Source organism: Labeo rohita, chromosome 7, assembly GCF_022985175.1.
Source record: "Labeo rohita strain BAU-BD-2019 chromosome 7, IGBB_LRoh.1.0, whole genome shotgun sequence".
Classification (NCBI taxonomy): Eukaryota; Metazoa; Chordata; class Actinopteri; order Cypriniformes; family Cyprinidae; genus Labeo; species Labeo rohita.
The window spans coordinates 5568264-5591890 of record NC_066875.1 but is presented as its reverse complement, the minus strand read 5'-3'; the positions used below and the strand labels follow the sequence as shown (position 1 = coordinate 5591890).

Genomic DNA, 23627 nt, shown 5'->3' with positions numbered 1-23627 from the left:
ATATAATATAATATAATATAATATAATATATATTGTTCCACAAAATTAAAATCATACTGTTTGGAATAACCTGTTAAATAAATAAAAATATATTATTATTATTATTATTATTATTATTATTATTATTATTAATAAACCAATTGTTCCAAACCTGTATGTCTTTCTAAAACATAATATATAATATTATTCATATAAAATAATAATAATAATAATAATAATAGTTGTTGTTGTTGTTGTAATAAACCTGATTCATTCTTCTGTAGAATAATAATAATAATATTACTACTATTATTATTATATTACTGTTGTTGTTGTGTTCCACAGAAAAAAATAAAATCACACAGGTTTGGAAATTATTATTATTATTATTATTATTATTATTATTATTATTAATTGTTGTAATAAACCTGATTCTTCTGTAGAATAATAATTTGTTAGTAGTAGTAGTAATAATAATAATAATAACAATAACTGTTGTTGATTCTTTATTCTGTGGAATAGAATAGAATAGAATAGAATAGAATAGAATAGAATAGAATAGAATAGAATAATTGTGCACAGTAATACCATCTGCTACTTTTTATGAAATAATAAATCACATTTATTGTATATTCCATCTAGTGCAATCAATTCCAGCAAAAAAGTTTGTCTAAAGATCATTAGATCATCACTGACTCATCTCAGATTTTATGACCCGTTTCTACCATTTATGCTCCCTGTTGTACATTTTTTTCGACCTATTTGATTATTTTTGAAATAACATCTATCAACAAAAGCTCACTGCTAAATCACCTCTGACTTCTGATCAGATTTGACCAATTTCTCATACATAACATCTATGCCTACATTTGTTTTACGCATTTAAGTTCTACACATTTACATTCTTTATGCGTATTATTATATTTTATGCAGTAATAATACACATAAATATCTTTAAGCTAAGCATCTTTAATCTAAAGATCACAGCTGACTTACCATCAATCATTTTTCTAATTAAAAAAAAATTGTCAGCATTATTACCTGTCTCTGTCTGCTCTCATCTGTCAAGTAACATTAAGTGTAAGTGAGACATAAATAATGATATAAAAATAATGACATACTTGACATCTATTATTATTGATAAATGAGAACACAGCACTGGATGTTAACGCTGTGAATACTAAAATGTATTTTTTAAATAGATAAGCGTAACTAGAAAAGATACCATGACTCTAAGAAAACAGAGGTCTAATAATAGGCAAAACAGCTTTGTAAGCTCAGTAAGGTAACTCTGCTTATTCACTCACAGGCAGGAGGAAGCAACTGACATCTAATTTTGTTCTGATTATCTATTACAATGCCTGAATAAAGACAGGCATATTTCCTGTAGGCGTATTATGTGAGATGTATTGTGAAGATAATGGCTGTGGCATTATCACGTCACACACAGAGGTGCCGTTTACACACAGCGCGTTCCTGCGTTCATAAACAGCTAGATGCAGAGGAATGGAACTGAACACGGTGGTTTCAAGATATGGCAAGCTGTTTTAATATTTATTTATTTTAAGGGAACCATCTATGTTACTGTATGTTTTAGTGTTTATTTTTTATTACATCTAATTAATCCAAAAGTGACTAATATATTTTGCAATTTCAGTTTTCAGCCATGTGATCAGCCCTTTTTTAGAAATTGAGCCCAAATTTGTGCAAAAAAAAAAAAAAAGGTAATAAAAATAAAAAGAAGAAGAAGAAGAAGAAGAAGAAGATGATGATGATGATGATTAAAAACAATAATAATAACATTATTTTGTCTTACTGTATTTTTGTACTTTATATTGTATTTTTGGTCATTGTTAAATTTTAAATTGAATACATATATAATTTTAAAATTGTTGAATATTTTTAATTATTATTTTATTATTAATATTTAATATATATAATTTAATATATTTTATATTAATTTTATATATTGATTGTGATTAGAATTATATATATTTTTTGTATGTAGCCATTTATTTATTGTATATAGCCCTTTTTTTAATTGAGCCTCAATTTAGCAAAAAAAGTAATAAAAATAAAATAATTATAACAATAATAATAATAATATTACTGTATTTTGTACTTTATATTGTATGAACAATTTTAATGAATATTTAATACATATATTTTTTATATTTAATATAAATTATTATATATTGATTATGATTTTATATATTATTATAATTTTATATATGTATATATATATATATATATATATATATATATATATATATATAAAGTAAACTTTATAAATAAATGTATTATTTTATTTAAATACAAAATATTAAATATTAAAATACATTTAAATAAAAATAATTATTTTCATTAGTTTACTGTAAGACTTAGAATTATACTATTACGTAAATTTACTATATAGTATAGTATTAACTATTACTATTACTAAATTACTATAACGCCAGCACTCCTTGAGGGACACACACACACACACCATTTCATTTATAACAGCACCATATCAGTCACAATTACTTCTGTTGTCTTTGAAATATGGTTAATGTGTACTTTCCAATGTACTAACAAGCATTTATGGTAAACTAAAATACACTGTCATGTCATGTAAACATATGTCAAGTATTTAAATATATTTGTAATTACACATTTATAATGAAAAAAAATGTACATTTAAAATATTAACTTTAAATTTAACATCAAATAACAGTACTTTGCATGTGCTTTAGTATGCTAGACATAAGTGATCTTCTTTAAAGCATGGTAAGTTATTAAAACGTGATGTAATATGTTCTTTAAAGTCTTAAAAGTGTACTAAATAAAGTCATGAATCTGTGCTCTAAATACACTTACGTGGCCTTTTAATTTTTTAAATATCATACTGTCCACAAGTACAGTTTTTACAGTTTGAACAGTAGAAATGCACCAGTTTGCAATTTGAATGACTCTAAATCAGAGGGGCTTTAAATGTAGGCCTACGGTTTAAGGAATATATGTTAAAACAGCTTGCCATACCCAAGACGCGTTTTTAAAACTATAACTAGACTACTTTTTCAGTTGACATCATGGCATGTCAACAGTGCTCATGGAGCGAGTTGCTAAAAAACAGCGAGACGCGACGCAATGACCAAAGACGTCCATCTGACGCCGGCGTACGGAGACCGAAATAGCAATCACAAAATAGCCAGAACGCCCTGCGTGAACGCCCCCTAACAGGTTACATGCGTTACACTGGAACTGTTACCATACAGCCAACAAACTGAGAAGCAATGTGAAGTGAGAACAATCTCTTTAAATCGAGATGACATTATGATCCATCACAGGCTGTGTCACAAAACCCAGTGAACCGCCTACATAGACAGCACTACTGGCGCGTTCAGCGCACAGACGCGGAACGCGACCAAATATGCTGCCTAGCTAGGGAGCTCGCTAGGTTTGAAGACACGGCGGCGTGTGGAAGTGTTATACAGATAATTGCTGATGCAGTTCACGGATTCACACGTACTTTGGCCCTGCTGCTTAACAGCAACGCTGCGACCTAAACGGAGCTGGATCTGGTACCTTTAAAACGCGTATTCCCGTTCCCGCTCGGGCTGTCGGTGCGGGGGCTCGGTCAGATCCCGCTTCATGCAGCACCGGGTTCAGCGCCGCTCCGCTGCCCGCCCGGCCATCCTCCACATCAGCTGCATTTCTCCGCTCCGTGTCGGCACTCTGGAGCGACCGCGCTGTGCTTTTCTCGTCCTTCATTTCGCCTACATTTGACGTCTTTCAGCACAGAAATCCAGATGTAAGATAGCAATTAGCCACAGATAAATTCCAGTACAGGAGGCGGTAGAAAAAGCCCATCCTGATTTGATGAGACGCCATAGTGAGACTGAAGCTCACGGCTGTCAAATAAACCCAATCAATAAACATAAGGGGGCGGCGCTACTTATTATTCATAGAACACCGCCCATTCCTGTACTTCCACTACTGAATTATTCATGAGAATACTTAAACGTAAACTGGCGATTTGAAATGAATCGTCTTAAAGCCACAATTGATCAAATTTCATTTACAATTCAACTACGCAGTTCAACGCAATAAGTCGACAATTTTCCTTTAGTTAATCAGTACCCATTTTGTTCCTACTGTGTTTCTGATAAAACATAAAAATGACACTTCCTCCATCGGTTCTGTACTGTTGAAATACCGTCAGCTCTGTAAATCTAGTGGGATTTGGAGTCATTCACTCTTATCAAGAATCACTGACCTCTGTCACCGAACTGGAATGATTAGCTCTTCTTGTGCAATGTGTTTTGTAGCAGTTAAACTTTAAACTGAACATACATTTTGCAGCACGCTGTAAATCTGTCATGTTTGACGTTTTAGCAAATGGAAAGCCTAAAGTCTGTGACTGTAAACATATCAAAGTAGTTGCGAAAAACACGTGAGGACGAATAGTCTTAACAGGAGTTTGTCAACAAACGACATAAAACAGTTTATCATGGGTGTTTTCGCAGAGTAAGCATTTTTATATTTCCACTCACATTAAAACGGTCTAAACATGTTACAAATGTTTTTTTTTTCCTTGACCAGACCTTCAATAATTTAATATAAATATTCACATCCACCTTTTTCTCTTAACGCCGAAGTAAACGTATGGATGAGACTTCCGGTTCACTGTCCCAAATAAGGAGAAGAATAACAACGTGCTGTAAATGGTAAAACCGTTTGCACTACAAACACACTGTGCTCATAATTAAGATAATGCATTAAAATAATATGGTAAGACACACCAATGTGCAATATCAAGAAGCAAAACGACCTGTTTTGTACACAAAAAATAGCTTGACAAGGAAGCTACACCCATAAAATTTACAAACGGCCACGCCCACTCTTACGGAACGAAAAAGGTGGATAGAAGTGCTATTTAATCCATAAAACACATGTTATAATTTTAATTTATAATAGCTGTCTCTTTTTTGCAGTGTCATTTTCACCAGAACCAGCAATTTTGACTAAATTGTATTAAATGTTAAGAGTTTTAGAAGACATATGAGGCAATAATGTAATATAATTTTATATCCACATGGTGGACATTGCTACACTATTAAGAATATTTTTTTTTTTTTGGCATTGGTTCCTTTTCATTAGACAAAATTTTCAAATGTCCTTCGCACTGAGAAAAATGGCTCTTTATGGCCTCACTACAAAAACTCCCTTTTGGAACCTTTATTTTTAAGAGTCTAGTGGTCAAATTTAGTCATTTGTTAATGGAACACCTTAAGTACAAAAGTTGAGCTGGAGACGGACATGTGATCACATCATAACTGCAATTTTACAATTTTACAATCGATGATAAAACATTTCCTGAACTCATCCCTGCAGATAAAGTCTTCACTGCGCTGCCAAAGATCATTTTATTACCTTTCACATACAGTTTGAGGTCAAAGAGACCTTAATAGTTTAAAACAAATTAAAGTATCAGCTTTTATTCATACTTTGATAAGACCCATGATATAAAACAATAAATTATAAAGAGTTATCATAATTTGAAGATTAAAATTGTCTTAATGAGGGATTTGTGTCTTACAAACACAGCTTTTTGACTTAAGACATTAACTGATGGACTGGAGTTGTGTGGATTATTTTGTTTTTATAAGCCGTTTGGACTCTCATTCTGACAGCACCCATTCACTGCAGAGGATCCGTTGGTGAGCAAGTGATTTAATGCTACGTTTCTCAAAATCTGCTGAAGAAATAAACTCTTCTACATCTTGGATGGCCTGAGGGCGAGTACATTTTCAGAAAATTTTAATTTAAGGATTTTGATTTTGATTCAGGAGAATTTAAAGAGGTATTTTGTACAAATACAGCACTAAAGTTTGCTGAACGCAACAGAGGGTTAACATTAAAAGAAATAGATTATGACTAGTTATTGCATAATTCAGTCTTTGGCTTCCATGACATGTACTATTGCAGTTTTAAAGTTTAACACAAGAGGGTGACAGCAGACTACAGTGTCCACTGAAATACAGCTCAGAAAAACACTTACTTCCAAAACACAACACAGGGAACATCAAGTTTGACTGTTTTATTATTTCATTTGATCATTTTCTCCAACCCAAAGACAATAATACACAGCATAAGTCTAAAATATCCCATGTCATTTTCATCCATCATCACAAATTCAGTCCAACACTCATTCTTCGAGGACATGGGACTGCGATTCAGTTCAGCATGTCAGACTCACTGGGGGTCGTCCTGCCCTCCTGCACCAGTTCAGATGTGTTGAATAGCAAGTGTAAAATATCTGAGAAGGGGGCACATGTATAGATACACTTCAAAAACAACCGATACCTTTACAGATTACAAAGGGACTCTGATGGAGAAGGCAATCGTTCCAAGCATGTGATACAAAGTCCACCAAACAAATGATGCTCAACTCCCCCTGACTGACCGTCTTTTTCTGCACAGGAAAAAAAATCTGCTTCTCAATGAAGATTAAGTGGAGAATCAACAGTATTATTTCCAAATGTACAAAGGTCTGTGCATGTATCGCAAGAGATAGTGAACAGTGGTGACTTGAGAATTCAAACTTAGCTTGCATTACTCCAGGAAGTTTACATAAAGAGTAGAAATGACAGTATTTACATTGCTTTTTTCACATGCGGCTGAAAAAAATTATCGTTTGGTGTTGGGAAACTTGCCGAGAGACTCAGAGATGGTTGTTTCGCCCTCAACGCGCAAACATCTTAGTGTAAAAAGCAGCAGATTCAGACAGTCGGATTTCAAAATAGCTCTCGCAGTGCCATTTCATAGCCATTTAACTATTGTTACGCAGTTCACGACCGCAGTACCACCCCCGCGTTAAGTTCACTCAAGAGGCATCGAAATAGTCAGGAACGAGACATGTTCTCACACCAGGGACAGCATTGTATCTTAAGTTGTGCCTCTATGTGCTTCAAAAAAATAATATGCATGAGCCTAACCTGCATGGAAGTATCAGTAGAGGTGGTTTATGGAAAACTGTGACTATAAACTTTGGTTTTTGAGCTTTCCTCAATGCAGTGTTACTATAAAGAGGTCTGAAGTTACAGTTCAAGCCAAGTATTTACATAAACCTTGCAGAATCTGCAAAATGTTAATTATCCAGTGATCCACAGCTGTGTTTTTTTTGTTCAGTGATAGTTGTGTATAAGTCCCTTGTTTCTGTTCTACAAAAAAATCCTTCAGGTTCCACAAATGTTTTGGTTTTTCAGCATTTTTGTGTATTTGAACCCTTTCTAACAATGTATGATTTTGAGATCCATCTTTTCACACTGAGAGACTCGTATGCGACTATTACAGAAGTTCAAACATTCACTGATGCGTCAGAAGGAAACACAATGCATTAAGAGCCAGGGATGAAAACTTTTGTACAGAATGAAGACGTGTACGTTTTTCTCATTTTTACCTAAACATATGTTTTTCATTTAGTACTGCCCTTCAGAAGCGACTTATATGTTTCCTAGAAGAAAAATGAAATTAAATTTACCCTGATCTTCAAATTCCAAAAGTTTTCACCCCCTGGCTCTTAATGCATCAAATTCCAAAAGTTTTCACCCCCTGGCTCTTACAGAGCATCAGTGAGTGTTTGAACCTTCTGTAATAGTTGCATACGAGTCCCTCAGTTGCCCTCAGTATGAAAAGACGGATTTCAAAATCATAGTCATTGCAGGAAAAGGCTAAAATACACAAAAATGCTGAAAAACCAAAGAATGTGTGAGACCTGAAGGATTTTTCTGAAGAACAGCAGACAGTTTAACTTTTCAGGACAAACAAGGGACTCAAAAAAACAAAAAAAGGTGTGGATCATTCAGGTAACAACATAGTAAGAATCGAGTGCATGTAAACTTTTGAACGGGGTCGTTTTTAAAAATTCACCTATTATTTTTTTCCTTATGGACTATATGTAAACGTCCTTTATGTGAAATATCTTATTTAGGTCAGTGCTAAAAAAAAAAATAAATAAATGCATTTTATATAATCCCTCTTATTTTGCAGATTCTGCAAGGTGTATGAAAACTTTTGACTTCAACTGTGCTTCATGTCGCTCCAAACCTGTATGACTCATTCGGTGTATGACTCGATTTGGACAGCGGACACAGGAAAAAAAAAAAAAGTCATTCATATATGTTTGGAATGACAATTTTCATAATGTAAAAATGGAGTACATGAGAAAAAAGAAATTAGCTGCAGGTCACCATATTGAAAGGAGAAACTACATCCGTGTCCATACGCAGCATTGCATTCTTTCAGTAGTACACGACTGCGATCCATCTACGTAAAACAAATCAAACTCAAGATCATGTGCACATTACACCCCTAACGTGAACGTCATAGGTCTTCAAATGGGATTTTTATTTGATTTGATCTTTTAGATGCGTTTTACAATTATATACAATATACAGGCAGCACATAGTACATTTTCTTTCCAATAAACAATCAATCAATCAAACAGGTAAGTTGTTAAATTAGACTATTTTCCGAGGGACAGCTTCAAACATTATACACCGTGTGCAGTACTGGAAGGAAGTCTTAGAAAACGGGATCTTAAAAAGGGATGATGCATCTTAAAAGCCCTCAGTATGTACAGAAAAAGCTGGGAGATCGAAAGAATCGCAACAGAAGACAAAGACGCTAATAGAATGAGAAGTCTTTTTTTCTCCATATACATATCATTGCTAAAAATATTTCCCAAGCCCAAAGAACGTCTCTTGATTTGGTCACCAGACTTCAGTGTGGCATAGCGAACGCAATTACGTAAAGTGAAGGAGGAAACGAAGAGCAGCGAGAGATGACGCGAGGGTACGGACGCGAAGAGAGCATTTCGATGACGGACAAAACAAGACAATGTGAGGTATATTCAGGTTAATGTTGCGAACTGCCTTTGGAAGCTGCGAGAAGAGACTAACGCATGACTTAAGACGCCCTCTGAAATGACAGCAAAACAAAAAGGTCCTCTACTCTTCAGACACCACGTTCTTGCTCTTCCTGTAACTACGACCGCAGACGTCTGAGGGTTTTCTTTTGAACTGGTTATGACAAAGGCACATTGCTTTAAATCAGGCAATAATTCTGTACTTCAAATCACTGCAGAAAGTCAAACCAAAAAAAAAAAAAAAAAAAACCACGCCCATTCAGTGCATGTAACTACATTCATGAAGGCCTTATATTCATAGTCTATATTTACAGCATCTATGCTGACCGTAACCTCATCATACATCGCCAGGTCTCTATTGGTGTTAATTTAGTGAGAAATCAATTTGAATTTTAAGATCACGCTGTTTAACTAACATTTTTAATAGATTTCGATCCTTAAGGATTGCGCTAAAAATCAAACAACTTTAGTGTAGGCTATTTTCAATCTATATAAATGTATTTCAAGATTTAAAAAAAAAAAAAACAACAACACAAGAACACCATCTGTGATGAGTAGAGGCAAACAAAATAACTACGTGCCAAATTAAGGGGTTGATGATGCAAAATCTACTGGGCAAACAGTAACAAGCAACACCTTCTCTCTCAGTCACCTCAAAAGGAGACGCTCCAGTTTCATTGTCAATGACATTTAGATGCCAAGAGTGAAGAATCAGGGTATGAGCTGGATGAACTTGCCTATTCATGATGATTCATGTGATGAAGGTCGAGCACTTCTGAACAGATGTGTTAGTGTGTACGGTGAAATACGGTGTAGCCACAACATAGCATAGCTTGTAACCGGAGCATTCATCTGGTATACTTTATTACAGGACATTAGATCAATCTTACACGAAAATTAAGAAATGCCATGTACAACGATAATTTAAGGCGCCATCACAACCCATTTCCTCTTGATTCTGAAATGCTTAAGGTGCAAATGTTCAGACTTTGCGATTATTTTTTGTCTTAAAATACACCAAACCCATCAACAAGATTAAAAACATGAAAAAAAAAAAAAAAAAAATCAAACAAAACAGGACAAAATCAAACAAGCAGCTCCTTTGTATAGTGGCCACGAGTGATGTTTTCCCATGTACGGGCCTTCCGGGTGAGCCGGAGTGTGGGAGTGCACTATAGTGACAGATTAAGTGAGAGTGCACGACGCTAAGTGCAAGTGTGAGTATGGACAGTTTGTACTAACCCCGAAGCGGAGAGAAAGACAGACGGGCAAAGAAACGAATGAAAAGATATGTATTGAGATATTTGTGATTTTTCTTCATCATTGTCGCTGTAAATCGTCATCATCATCATCATCAGTCTTCATACCATCAACTCTTGACTGTGTCAGGAAGATTCCACTGCTTCCCATGCAACCCCAGGGCAGCGATCTGTGGTGATGTCACGGGGGATCATTTGGGAATGGGGAGGGGACATCTTTCCCATAGTTCCCTTGCTGGGGGTCTTTAAGATCGAGAAGGGTAGCAAATCACTGCCAGGACTGAGGGGGGAAATTGTTGACCTCGGCCAGGTCTTGTACAGGAGAGCCTTTGTGAGTGTATGTCAGCTTGATCCGCATTCGCAACTGTTGCTGTAATAAAAGAGGAGGTCAGGTACACGCTAAAGACAAAACATGCAATTCTTTACAATTAAAAATCATAATCTGAGATATGACATTTCTGTACAATCCTATTATGCTTTCACTTTTTGAATTTTAATTAGTGTGTGGTGTGTATGTTTGGGCATAAAAAAAAAAAAATCTACAAAGTTATAAATCAATATATTTGATATTTTGTTTTTTAAAAAAAATCATTGACTAGAGCATTGACTAGGGTGGCCGCAATCTGCTCCGGTGTCGGAGCCGTAATGCGCCGCAGACGTGTGCAATGTGTGGTAAGAGATTTATTCATCATACATTGTAGATAGCTTCACTTTTAACGTGAGTGTTTTTTTTTTTTAAATGCATAAACTTGCACTAGACTAGGCTAATCAGTGATGATGTTCTTTGATAATGTTAATGTTCTTTGCTCATTTTCTGTAGCTGCTTTTTTGAATAATAAATGTAAGCATTATAATTAGTAACTTACAATGTTTTTATTACATTGCAGTCATGTAAAATACAAATTAAGTCATATTAAAAACATTAGGCTGCTTTTAGCCTTATGCTGGAGCTGGTTTCGGGCAATGAAACTAAGTATGTAAATAATTTAATTAGCACTATAATATCATGTATCTGCGATCTCGCAGGCTGATGATAAGACCCAACACTACTGTAACGTCAACTATACCTTAATATATCCTTAACTATAACGGAGCAGACGGAACTTGCCGCTTTGTCAAGGGGTGTGGCAGTACTGAAACACTGTCTAAGCTGTTCGCCAATCACAACACATTTCGGAAGGCGGGCCTTCATTAAACCTGGAACTAATCGAGCCATTTGTGCCAGGCTGGGGAGAAAGGTATTGTAATAATGATAATTATATGAAAAATAATGTGTTTTCGGAACCACCAAGCATGAGAGTATGTTCTAGTACACGCCCAAAACAAAATCAAGAATTAAGAGCATAAAAGGACCCCTTTAATTACTGTATATGTAAGCATTACTGGTAACAAACTAGAGCCGATTTTTCTTATAAATATTACAAATATTTAAACTGCAAGTGTTTGCTGTGCTTGTTTGTGGGGCTGCACGATTTGGCAACAATTTTTTTATATATTAATATGATCATATAATCATTAATAATAATAATAATAATAATAATAATAATAATAATAATAATAATAATAATAATAATAAGAAGAAGAAGAAGAAGAAGAAGAAGAAGAAGAAGAAGAAGAAGAAGAACAACAATTATTATTAGGGCTGCAACGATTCCTCCATTCTATTCGAGTCCATTCGATTTAAAAAAAAAAAAAAAAAAAAGCATTTTGCCCATGTTAAGTAATCAGCAAAATACCCGAAGTGGCGCAACCCACATACTAAACCCATTTAAAAATCATAAAGCATAATGCTATCAGAATTCACAAACGCTATGATTCTGTTAAGAAATATATATGCGATAAAGGTTTTATATATGTAATTTAATTATTTACATTGGTGTAAGTCAGAGCGGCTCCGTTCACAGTAAATTAATAATAATAATAATAGTACTAGTAATAGTAGTAGTAGTAGTAGTAGTAGTAGAAGAACATATTTAATCGTATATTATAGCGCATATATTTAATTAAATTTACAACTATTTGCACAAAGTCATACTGCAATTTTGGTTCAATTTAACTGTGTAGCCATGGGACGAGCTTCAGCTTCAGAGCAAAACCAGTCCAATCAGCTTCTGACTGTTCTCATGCATTTGATTTCAAGCATCTCACTAGCTGATTTTCAATCATAAATTTCATTTACATTTAAATTTCAGAGGTAGCTTTGCCGACAAGTTCAGATTTCAGCCAGTGTAAAAAGCTTGTGGTCTTGGGAGCTTCTTATGCTAAAAACAACTGATTTGATCCAACTTTTTCTCTGTAAATGCAAAAATCACATATTGCAAACACTGTTGGTTGTGCAGCCAAGTGTTTTTCTCGGATATTCATATGTTTAAATGGGCACGGGACAATTCCACAATCACAGAGTACAGTCACTCCATGATTTGAGACCTAATTCAGTTTTGATTGTTTGCATGCTGCTGTTCATCTCATTTTGCCAAATCATGACAATGAATCTGAGAATCATGGGGGAGATTTCTGAAAAACAGTCAGTATGTGTGACACCCTTGATTTTAAGTCAGCTAGTGAGACACCACCTTAAACTTAAGCCATCAAAGTCACTGAGATGTGACATATTTCCTTCTAACTTCAAACCAAGATCTATAATGGCTGCAAAAAAAAAAAAAAAAAAAAAAAAAAAAAAAAAAAAATTCAACTTCAGTGTAGAAATATTTAGCTTTGCTCAGCTCAAACTCTCATCAGACTTCTGAAGGTGTTTCAGAACAAATGGACTGATCTCTGGAGATCTACTGCAATAGGAAGCAGAGTGTGGCCTGGGTTCACAGGAACATCTTACCTTTTGTGGGTTGAGAACCCTGATGACCTGCGTGACACTTCCCTGGTTGAGTGCTGGAACTACATTACTGCTCGGGGACAGAAGCTGCAGCTGGAATGTCTAAAAACACAAACAAAAAATTAAGAATTTCACTGGAGCAGAAATTATACAATAATTCTGTTTGCATGCACATGAATATTCCAATATTAATCTGAATTTGTTCATTTTCTGATTTTGTATGCATCACATGAATGCATTAACCTGATTGCAGCATATCTTCAGAGTTTTTAAAAATCAAAACAAAGACTTAAGATGTGCACAAATACAATTAATACAGTATGTCCATACAGAACAAACCCATACAATCTCAAAATTAATTACATCTACAATTAACAGGCTGTTGCACACATTCAACTGGATACTCAAGACATGTTATATTTAATATGCACATATATATTAAAACTGGTTTATGTACTAATACACCAATACATAATTATAGGTTGATCAATACTGAATTTTTCTTACATAATAATAATAATAATAATAATAATAATAATAATAATGTGTTTAAAGAAAGACTACTTTAAAGTGTATTATTGCATTAACACCAAGTAAAATCAATATACTAAATGTGTTAATGTTATTAGTCCTTTAACAGTAATCCCAATAAAAAAAAAAAAAAAAAAAACTTTTGTTACACCATTTTAGATATTTACAACTTTGTGATCAATCTGAATTTAAGACTTAAAGGACCCATGGGAACTGTGATTTGTCATAACCAGATTAAGCAAATATTCTGGTTATTGATATGTATTTTATGCTAGAATACTGTTATGGGATATGCTAATTTCAAACACTTTACTGTCAATATCAACAGTAAAGGAATATTCATTTATATCTGCATGTCTAAAAAAAGTGTAAACAGGAAACATTGTTTATTTCAGGTGTATCCAAAAGATAAGTGAGAAAAGAAAATGCATGTCTACATTTATTCATAACCTGCTTATTAAACGTGCAGGAATAGTCTAATAGCTCTTATGTAATCAGTCCTAACATAGTCCTTCTTCCAAAAAGCTTTTAAATCATCCGCAAAGAGAAAAAAGCTTGCATTTTAAATGACTAGCCAGGTTAACCAACTAGGGTTCTCTGTAAACAATACTACTATAGAGAAAAGAACAAACCTTTGGTACTGCAGCCTGGAACACAAATTCTGTCATGTCAGCCTCGGTGGAGTTGGTGGCATGGATGGTGATAACTGCAATATTGGGATTGGGGTTGGACCTCTCAAATGTGAACTCGATTTTCAGGCCATTTTTGTTGTACGCCGTCATTGGCGGAATGCCTGCAAGACAGAAACCGTTATAGTAATTACACCGTCCTATTTTGCATTAAGCGCTATGATGAAATCTAATGCAAGCTCACCCGCTGCAATGTCATTGAAGAGGGGCTGCGAGGTGAGACCGTCCAAAAGGAAAGGGGGCTGGGATATGGGCACAGAGGGAGCAGGGGTGGGGGTCGGACCACCTGAGGGTTGAGAAGGTACAACGGAATGAGCAGGGTTTCACCCAAAAATGAAAATTACCAAGGATAAAATAAGGATAACTAAACAACAGCATTTTCATTTTTGGGTTAAATACTGTTTACATGCACTGATTGGAATAAACCCAATCGGATTTAAGATTCTGAAAGCTTTGCAATACGCTTCACATATTTGTTTTCATTTGCATTACATGCATTCCAAACAAAATTCAACATTTGGATGACATAAAACGTATGTAAACAAATACATCATAGCATGTACAGAAGGTATTTTTGAATCTGAAAGAAAATAGCCTGATTCAAGCATTCATATTCTTGATTTTTTTTCCGTTTCAGCTTTCAGCTCTTATCCATTCAGATCGAGCTCAGTCAGAACAACTGAGGCGTTTACATAAAGATTGAGCTATCAATCCCATTATAAACAGGCTATTTAAGTGCATGCAAACTAAAGCTACTGTAAAATCTGTCTGTGCTCAAAACATGGGGACACAGGAATGGCAGGATGTGAATTTGTTAATGAGCAGAAGTAGTATACAGCAGGCTGACTGACCTGTCAGAGAAAGGTCTCCCAGCAGATCCAGCAGTTCTCCTCCAGCTGACGCAGGCTTTGTGGGAACGGTTGTTTGGATAACAGGTACCACGTCATTACCTCCGAGCAGGTCTAATAAATCATTTGCCTGAAAAACAGGAACCACAGACCATTAGCATACAGTAGATATTTCACCTCAGCTAAATATCCCTCTTTATCTGCTCAGCCATACCGGAGAGAATTTTTTTTATTGCTCTAGCACAGAGCTTCTCAATTCATTCCTACAGGCTTCACCGCACACACATTCTGGACAGCTCCTTTATCTAGTACTCTTGATTTAACTTAACATATTATTAATAGAGCACTCAATGAACTAAAGAGAAATGTACATAATTGCTCTTTAGGTATGCAGAACTAATGCATTCCCAGACATATTACATTCACCATATTGACAGCCTTCTGACCGCATGTTCTTTGACCCATAACATGCTAATCACCATAAAAATAATTTACTCAGCTGTTGTTCAAGAAGCAGAAGGTTCAATTCAACCTTGAGGACAGAGCTGGGTAGATTACTTACAAATTGTAATCTGTTACTGATTCTAAAGCAAGTTACAAAAATTGTAGTTAGTAACTGAATCCATTATATTACACATTTTAGGTAATATAATCAAGACAACATTTAGATTATTTTTAGATTACTTTTATCCTAACTCATTTATCACATTGATCTAAACAGGATAATCTCGTACCATATTGACATAAAAATACAAAGAGTAAGAAAATTTATTCCATTTGTTGTTACATAACAACATGAAGTACATTAAACATTACATTACATCAAGGTTTTCCAAACTGGTGTTTGTGAAGGAACTGCAGAAGGTTGGAGTTTAAAGAAAAACTAATAATTAATTAAATAAAAATTAAATAAAATATATATATATTTTTTTTTACTTGCATGTCATGTGATAACCAACGTCAGAGAACCAATAAACATGCAAATGTGATGTATTATTAAAAATATTTATTTTAAAATCTCAGGAGTACTTCCAAGTAAATAAATTAGGTGAAATAGGTTCAGATGACAAAAAAAAAAAAACAACATGTGTGTGAATTTGTGCATTTAAATGTGTTTGAAAGAAAAGACATGGAAATACATGGTTAAATAACCTACAGAGTGATTAAAAAAAAAAAAAAAAAAAAAAAAAAAAAATTCTGTGTTTATCAGCAGTTGACAATGCTGAAACACTTCTTAAGCCTGATTTTTGTGGTCAAATGCTGTGTATGACTGGTCTTTTGTGACAAAACTGGAAGACTTTGAGTGTAGGCAGCAGGCAATTTTAGATAGGAAAATTTAAAAGATGTAAAATAGGAATTAGGAAAAAATTAATAAATTCTGAATAATTTATTGCTATTGTGAAAAAAAATATGTATAATAACTAGTCTGATTACGAGCATTTAAAAATGTAATTTAAACTGTATTTAACTGTATTAAACTGTAATTACAACTACTTCATTTTTAGAATATTACATAATGGCTTTTTTGATGCCTAAAATACCTGCTCATAGTACTCTACCTTTTATTTATTTTTTTCCTAATCTGACAGCCCTTTATCGCCCATGGCATCATAAAATTGACCTTAGTCAGGTGAGTTGCCATACTGAAAATAACACTGATGAAAATCAATGTTAAAGTCACAACTTGCAAAATTTTTGTCTACAGTAAGACATTAAATCAGCTGAACAATCACCATGTTGTTAAACAACCTCATCTAAAGTGCAAAGTAATGATGCGTCACATACACTGGATTTTTGACACGGATTTTGATAACGTGTATGAGGGAAACACTCACATTCACAGTTAGAATATTGAGATGCCATGCTCTACAAAACCCACCTGGCTGGCTGGTTGAGTGATGTTGGGCGGATGTTTTGTGTCCAGAATGGTTGAATCTGTTTCTCCATTAGTCTGAATCTCTGCTGGGCCATTAGTGGCTGTTTTCTCCATGATAGGCATTCGCTCTAGTAATGCAGGTCTTAATGGGAAAAAGGAAGAAAGAGAGTGAGGATAAGAAACTGAAGCTAGGGAAGGAACATTCCCTCAGTTTCTCAGACAAGGCTTAAGACTAATCCCAGACTAAAATGTGAGTATGAACTGTTTCAACTCAAAGAAACTTGCACTAATTGACCTTAAAATATCACTCCCTTTGTTTTGTCTCAAGATCCACACCAGTAATGTTTTTTTTAAAATGTCCTAATTGAACTACTGCCTAATCTTAATTTAACCTAAGCCCTGTCTGTGAAACCAGGCCTAAAAGTTAAAAAGAAGTGTGACGACCACGAGTCTGCAACAGCAGGTGAGCTCTTACCTCATGTGATCATATTTTTTGAAAAGTGCGTTATATTCCACAGCTCTCTGCTGTAGCTCCACATCTATGCTGCTGCCGTATATCGACACCACTTTTTTGATTCGACTGCGAAGCAAAAAAAAATAAATGAAAGGTCAGAGCCTCATCCGTTTGGGCACACAAACTCATTGCTTATATCAGAAGTAACTCAGAACAGGCCTGCTTACTTCACGCTGCTGAAACGGGTGGACAGCTTCATGATAGCAGTCAGGGAATAACCTCTCGTTACAGGGGTTGACAAGTTAGAAACGAGAAGACCTTCTAAAACATCCAGGACCTCGTCTTCAGTAACCTGCGAGATGAAATCAGATATAATCGTTCTGCTTTTATAATAAATGTGTATATTTGGTTTGAAGGGGATGCAGGGGAGTTTACCTGAATGGGTTCCTCCTCCTCACACTGGCCTGAGACCAATAGGTCTCCATACTCTCCTATGCACCAGGATGCCACCTGTACTAGAGGTTGCTAAAGGAAAAAAGTTTGAGATAGTTCACACAGATGTAATTCTGTTAACTTTAGTCATCTAAATGTCATTCCAAACAATCCTTGAATGGGGTCTGACGCATTCAGGGTCCAAATATGGTACACATTTCACTCTGTCGCTCACACAAAGCTATTTTACGAGTTCAGAAGACTTGGAATGTAGGCACACAAGTTGTATGAACTCTGTCGTCATATACTGGAGATCAGCATCTGTGACCATTTGCTTTCATACAGTGAATGGAAAAAAAACAGCATAAACTTTGTCAAACTAATTTTGCATTTGAAGGAAGCCAAATCTGTCACATGGGGTTGCAAAAACATAACTTTCAGTTCTGGCTGATTCATTTCTTGTACAAAACAGATGACTTGTTTTGCACTTAGGCTTACAAGTCTAATGAAGAAAACAAGGTGTTAAGATGCTTCTAACCTGAGAGATGTCATCCAGGAGGGCTTTGTAGAGTCTCTGTACAGTGTAGGCATGCATCTCTACACTATTTGTGATGAGCTGAATGAGGTTGGGCACAGAGTCATCCCGGACGTAACTCCCTGCCTATAAAAGCAGATGCAACAAAACAGGTACATCAGACGGGCATGTTAAAACACTCTGCCAAACGTGGTTCTGGGCCTAAACACCTCTTAAAACACTTTGACAACACTAACAAATAACTGCTACTCAATCTGGAAAGACTACCACAAAACTATACTGATTTAAATCATTGCGGATGTTAAAATGTCCTCAAAACTCAAGACTTGTGTGTTTATTTGTGGGCAGGTTACGTCATCATTCGGCTCAAGTTAGTAAAATTGCAAACAGAAAGATGTCTGCAGATCCCTGGCCATGCACTGGCTTTAGCATGAGCACCAACAGCATTTTGAAGAAAGGAGGACATTGAACGACATACAAAACTCAAATGCTCATTACTAGTGATGTAACGATATCAAAATATCACAATACGATAATATCACAACATGAAGTCCACGCTACAATATTATTGATAAAAAAAAAAAAAAAAAAAAAAAGACAACTTAATTTTTTTTGTGTGTACTTTAAAGCTAAATTATTCTATCTAATGCTATTGAGAGTTCAAAATTAAAAGCTCCAACCCATATTCTTAACTAAGAAAAATTAAGTCTGAAAAAAAGTAAATTGATTTGTACCTAAACTTTAAAGAGAACTCAACCCTCTTTTTATTAGTGATATACTCTGTTTAAAATACATTAACACTGGTGTTTTAGGAAGCCAAAAAATAAGAACAACAACAACAACAACAACAACAACAACAACAACAACAACAACAACAACAACAACAACAACAACAACAACAACAACAACAACAACAACAATAAATGACAATTATTATTTCATAGGTATTTTTTTTGCTTTACACTACAGTAGGGAAATCACAATAATTATTTCCTAATTTCTACACTTAAAAGAGACACTTTCAATTTGGACTGCAGTAATGTTACCCATTTAAACCACTAGCTGTCAGCAATTTATTCTGAACTTTTAAGCTTTTATTTTGATGGAAATGACAGTAGAGCTTTTATTTTGACAGAAAACTCCAACTTCAATGAAAACAGGCTTGCAAAAATGCATCTCATTACAAATGTAGCAAAATGCTGTAATCATCTGCTGCGAAAATAAAGCATAACTGGTGGTCTTTGTGATCCCAAACGTGTGCTAAACTCATGGGACATGCAATAAACGCGTTCACTGCATACACTGTCAACAGAGTCATTCTGAGGAGTGGAAAATTACACTTTTTGCCCGGAAGACCTATCGTTTCATATCGGCATGCGACCACAATAATATTGAGACAGCTTTGCTATCGCGATACCACAATATTGATAATACTGTTACATTCCTACAAATGACCACAACTAAGATTAAGGAAAGCTGTTGGAGTTTATAGGATAATTCTTTACAGTACACTCAATATCAAGAGTATCAATAACATTCAATAGCAACTGTTACAAAACATTATCTGTTCCACTGAGTACTTCAAATTTACATCAAGAAACTCAAATAATCATGAATGTGATCTAGTTTAATGATAGAGGTAAATCAGACTATAGTGAGAAACAATGAGAGTGAGATATTTACCGTTGTCAAAACCCTCATAATGGTGTCTATGTGCCATCTTTTGGAGGGTGCATACCTGCAACAAACAAGGTGTTAGATATTTTACTTTCATTTTTAAAGTATCTTTTCAGTTATTTAAATAATTTAACATTTCTATATTCAAACATGAATTTATTAATTTGATTGCACCTCTGAGCCTCATTAAAAATGAAAATACACCTACAAGCCACATTTGTGTTCTTCTGTGCCACCTCTGTAGTACAAATTAATTTAGTTAATACTGATTTCATTTGGTACATTATTCTTATTCTGTTGTTTTAATTAGACATTTTAAAAAGCTTAAGATGAAAAGATTAAAAAGCTTGAGATAAAAGATGACATACTTTTAATAAAGTTAGAAAAATGTCATTACAAAGATAAAAAACAAAATTCCCCTGTAAATCACTAAGGAGTCAAATATCACCTTGTAAAGGGAAGGCTAATTTTTATCTGATTTTTTAAATATTGATTAGAAGGCACTCCTAAAATTGTTCCTAAAAAGAAAAGCAAGCGTGAGCCCTGCAATAAACAGAGTCTTGGTTATTTGGTAAACCAAATCTCTTTAAACACTCCTAACCAAATCCCTTCTAGTTCTGTCAGATATTAAAGTGTCAACAGAATCAGCTTCTGCCGCTGAATCAATCGTTTTTATCACACAGCCATGAGCTGCTCTACAACTCACTTGAACAGCTCTTTGTTCTTCAAGGGCTTGCTTATTGAATTTGATCAGATTCACTTAACTAGGCTTTACACTATTTCTAAAACCTCTAACGTAAAGGTTTGCAGGCTTTCAAAAGGGCTGCAAGGACATGCAACATGACCACTACGAATCCAGCAGCAGCCGCTCAATATGAAAATAGTAGAGTAACATGATTTGCATGATTTCACATAAACAGCCTTACTTCTCAGCAGCCAGGAAGATCCCTGATGCGCAGTCCGCTTTAAACTCAGGGTCACAGGAGTCCAGGAAATACAGAAGCTCTTTCATCATGCCCCGGATGTTGTTGCCGTTAACCAGGGCAAAGCTCAGCTCCATTGCACGCCTGTGAATAAAGACAAGCGCAATCAGTGAGACTCATCCTTTTATGGTACAACTCGTATATAAATCCATAGAGCCTGTACATAAATTACCTTTTAATAGACACGTCAAGGTCTTTCAAGCAGTCCACGATAGTGCTTCGATGTCTCTGCACAGCATTGTGGTCTGTCTGCACAGTCTTCAGTAGAGATGTCAATGCCACATATCTGAATCAGGGAGAGTAATAATGTCAAAGCCCTATAATTTTGACAGTCAATTCTAGTGTGGACAGCACATGAAATAAGCTATTTCCATCCACAATAAAGCTGATGCCAGAGACAATGAGATCAACATTTGTTGAGGTCTTCATCATCGAACAGCAATGAACCACTTGATAATCAAGCCTCAATGTAACACACCTGATGTTTTTGTCATTGTTGAGAAGAAAACGTCCCAGAATGTTAATTGCTAAAACCTGTAATAAAACAAACGTTATTTTTAATCACTTTCTGCAGACATCATTGAATATGCAGTGCACTGCCAATCTGAGCAACACTCACCCTTAGTCCACTCTCTGATTTGATGTCCATAATAGTAAGAACCGTTTCATAGAGGATAGCATTGCCTACGTTTTTACTTGTCTCTGTGTTTGTTGCAACCTATTAAAAATAATTTGATGGATAATCTTTAGAAGGTATAAAGGAAAAGCTGTGGTTATAAAGTGGATCTAATCAGACTGCTTACCTGTGCAAGAATGTCATTCATAGCCTCACTAGAATCATCATCACCCTTTCCCAGAATTCTCAGTAGCCTTAATATCCGCACCTTAAAAATGCCAAGAGACACAGTGTGGCCCAGAGGCGCTCATCAGATTGCTTTATGGTATAAAGAACAGGTATCACCTCATATGGGAAAAATGGATTGTAAACTTAAGGACCACTCTAAAAATCAATTTCTTGCATCTGACCAAACAAATGACATGAGGTACATTACAAAATTGAATTTACATCGACTGCAGCATTAAAACTGCTGCAAGACATTTTGTTTTATGGAATGGTACTTAGAAAATCCCTGTTACATGACATATTACTTGAAATTGTGTCCTAAAATAATGTCTCTGTGACAACCCTAAGTGTGGTAAATGTGTGGAAGCCCGTTTCCACCACTGAAAAAAAAAGAAAAAAAAAAAAAAAAAAAAAAAGGTAACTGCGACTCACAATTCTGACTTTTTTCCTTGCAACTGCAAGTTTACATCTTGCAATTCTGACTTTTTTTCTCAGATACAGATAATTTGTTAAAATTGGTATCGGAAAAAAAGTATCGTTCAGGAACCGGTATCGAAGTCAAGGTATCGGCATCGATATTGAAAATTTTTGAATGATACCCAACCCTAGTGAGAACTCGCAATTTTAAGAACATCAGTCTTTTTTCCCCTCAAAATTTTGATTTTATGACTCACAATTACAAGTTTATGTCTCTTAATGAATTATATCTCATATCCGTAAAATTTTGATTTTATGACTCACAATTACGAGTTTATGTCTCCTAATGAATTATATCTCATATCCGTATATGAGAATTGCGAGAAACACCTTCAACATCTCACATTATCACTGTTTATTCACTAGAGTTGCTACAGAAATTGGTAATAAAATATGACAAGAAATCAGAATTAAACTGTGTCAGTAATGTCAAATAACCTTGATAGAAAGGTATACAATGCATTACAATCAACCAAAAAATTTTCAGACAGCTATTAGTATGACAATAATTACATAACTATTAATACTTCGTCGAGCCACCCTTAGCCTCAATGACAGCCTGTAATTTCCTGGGCATGCTGTCAACCAGCTTCATGTAAACCTGAACAATTTTTTTTTTCCAGATTCGGCCTGAATAATTTTTGGTCCCAAATTATCAATTTAACTGGTAATCCACTATATGAAGAAATTTTAGATATAATGTGTCACAGTTTACTTTGTTTTGCTGTCCTCACTTACATAAATTAACTATAGTGTCCTGTACCCATTAGTAAAAATAAATAAATAAATAAATTATACCCGGATATAAATGATAGACATAAATATTCTGAATAATTTTTGGTTTGACTCTATATCCTTCAGTTATTTTCCACACTTAATTATGACCATTTAAATGTATTTTACAAGTTTTTGTTACTTTCACTGTTAATGTTTTGCTCTATGGTACATCATCTTTAATTGAATAGCATTAGAGCTGCTCCACTGCAGTGGCTCAGTACTGTAATCACACGTTTTGCTGTAATAATGCAGGGAACTACTCGTCATAATTCTCCTAACTGTGATATTTTCAGAAATATAAGTTTTATATGAGTTTTCTTCATCTTAAATGTGCAGAGTTTTATATTCCAAAGCGATATAAATGCAAAACATGCGCAACACGTGCATGTATTTGTATTGGTGCAGTATGAGAGGGACAAGTACAGTACAGCCTAGTGCATTCTGCTAGTTTTACTTTCGCCATAAAGTCTTATATGATTAAGCCTGAAAATAAACGACGTTTATAGTGAATGCCCCTATAAATTT

At 34.8% G+C, this 23627-nt stretch overlaps 2 protein-coding genes across 4 annotated transcripts in view; both read right to left on the bottom strand.

Annotated features, from left to right (window-relative positions):
- phlpp2 (PH domain and leucine rich repeat protein phosphatase 2) overlaps positions 1–3908 on the bottom strand; it is a 91851-nt gene extending 87943 nt beyond the window's left edge. Inside the window, 1 exon segment of the mRNA XM_051114432.1 lies at positions 3547–3908. Coding sequence (XP_050970389.1) covers positions 3547–3732 — 186 coding nt within the window. The 5' untranslated portion in view covers positions 3733–3908.
- Positions 3909–6046: 2138 nt separating this feature from the next.
- ap1g1 (adaptor related protein complex 1 subunit gamma 1) overlaps positions 6047–23627 on the bottom strand; it is a 33280-nt gene continuing 15699 nt past the window's right edge. For all 3 annotated transcript variants that reach the window (XM_051114386.1, XM_051114384.1, XM_051114385.1), the window contains exons 8-23: positions 21808–21888; positions 21624–21722; positions 21483–21538; positions 21177–21290; positions 20948–21088; positions 20028–20082; positions 18348–18470; positions 17813–17902; positions 17605–17729; positions 17399–17503; positions 16927–17065; positions 15051–15177; positions 14384–14485; positions 14143–14303; positions 12983–13081; positions 6047–10519 (exon numbers count right to left, since the gene is read on the bottom strand). In XM_051114386.1, coding sequence (XP_050970343.1) covers positions 10418–10519; positions 12983–13081; positions 14143–14303; positions 14384–14485; positions 15051–15177; positions 16927–17065; positions 17399–17503; positions 17605–17729; positions 17813–17902; positions 18348–18470; positions 20028–20082; positions 20948–21088; positions 21177–21290; positions 21483–21538; positions 21624–21722; positions 21808–21888 — 1719 coding nt within the window. In that variant the 3' untranslated portion in view covers positions 6047–10417. The remainder of the gene's footprint in view (positions 10520–12982; positions 13082–14142; positions 14304–14383; positions 14486–15050; positions 15178–16926; positions 17066–17398; positions 17504–17604; positions 17730–17812; positions 17903–18347; positions 18471–20027; positions 20083–20947; positions 21089–21176; positions 21291–21482; positions 21539–21623; positions 21723–21807; positions 21889–23627) is intronic.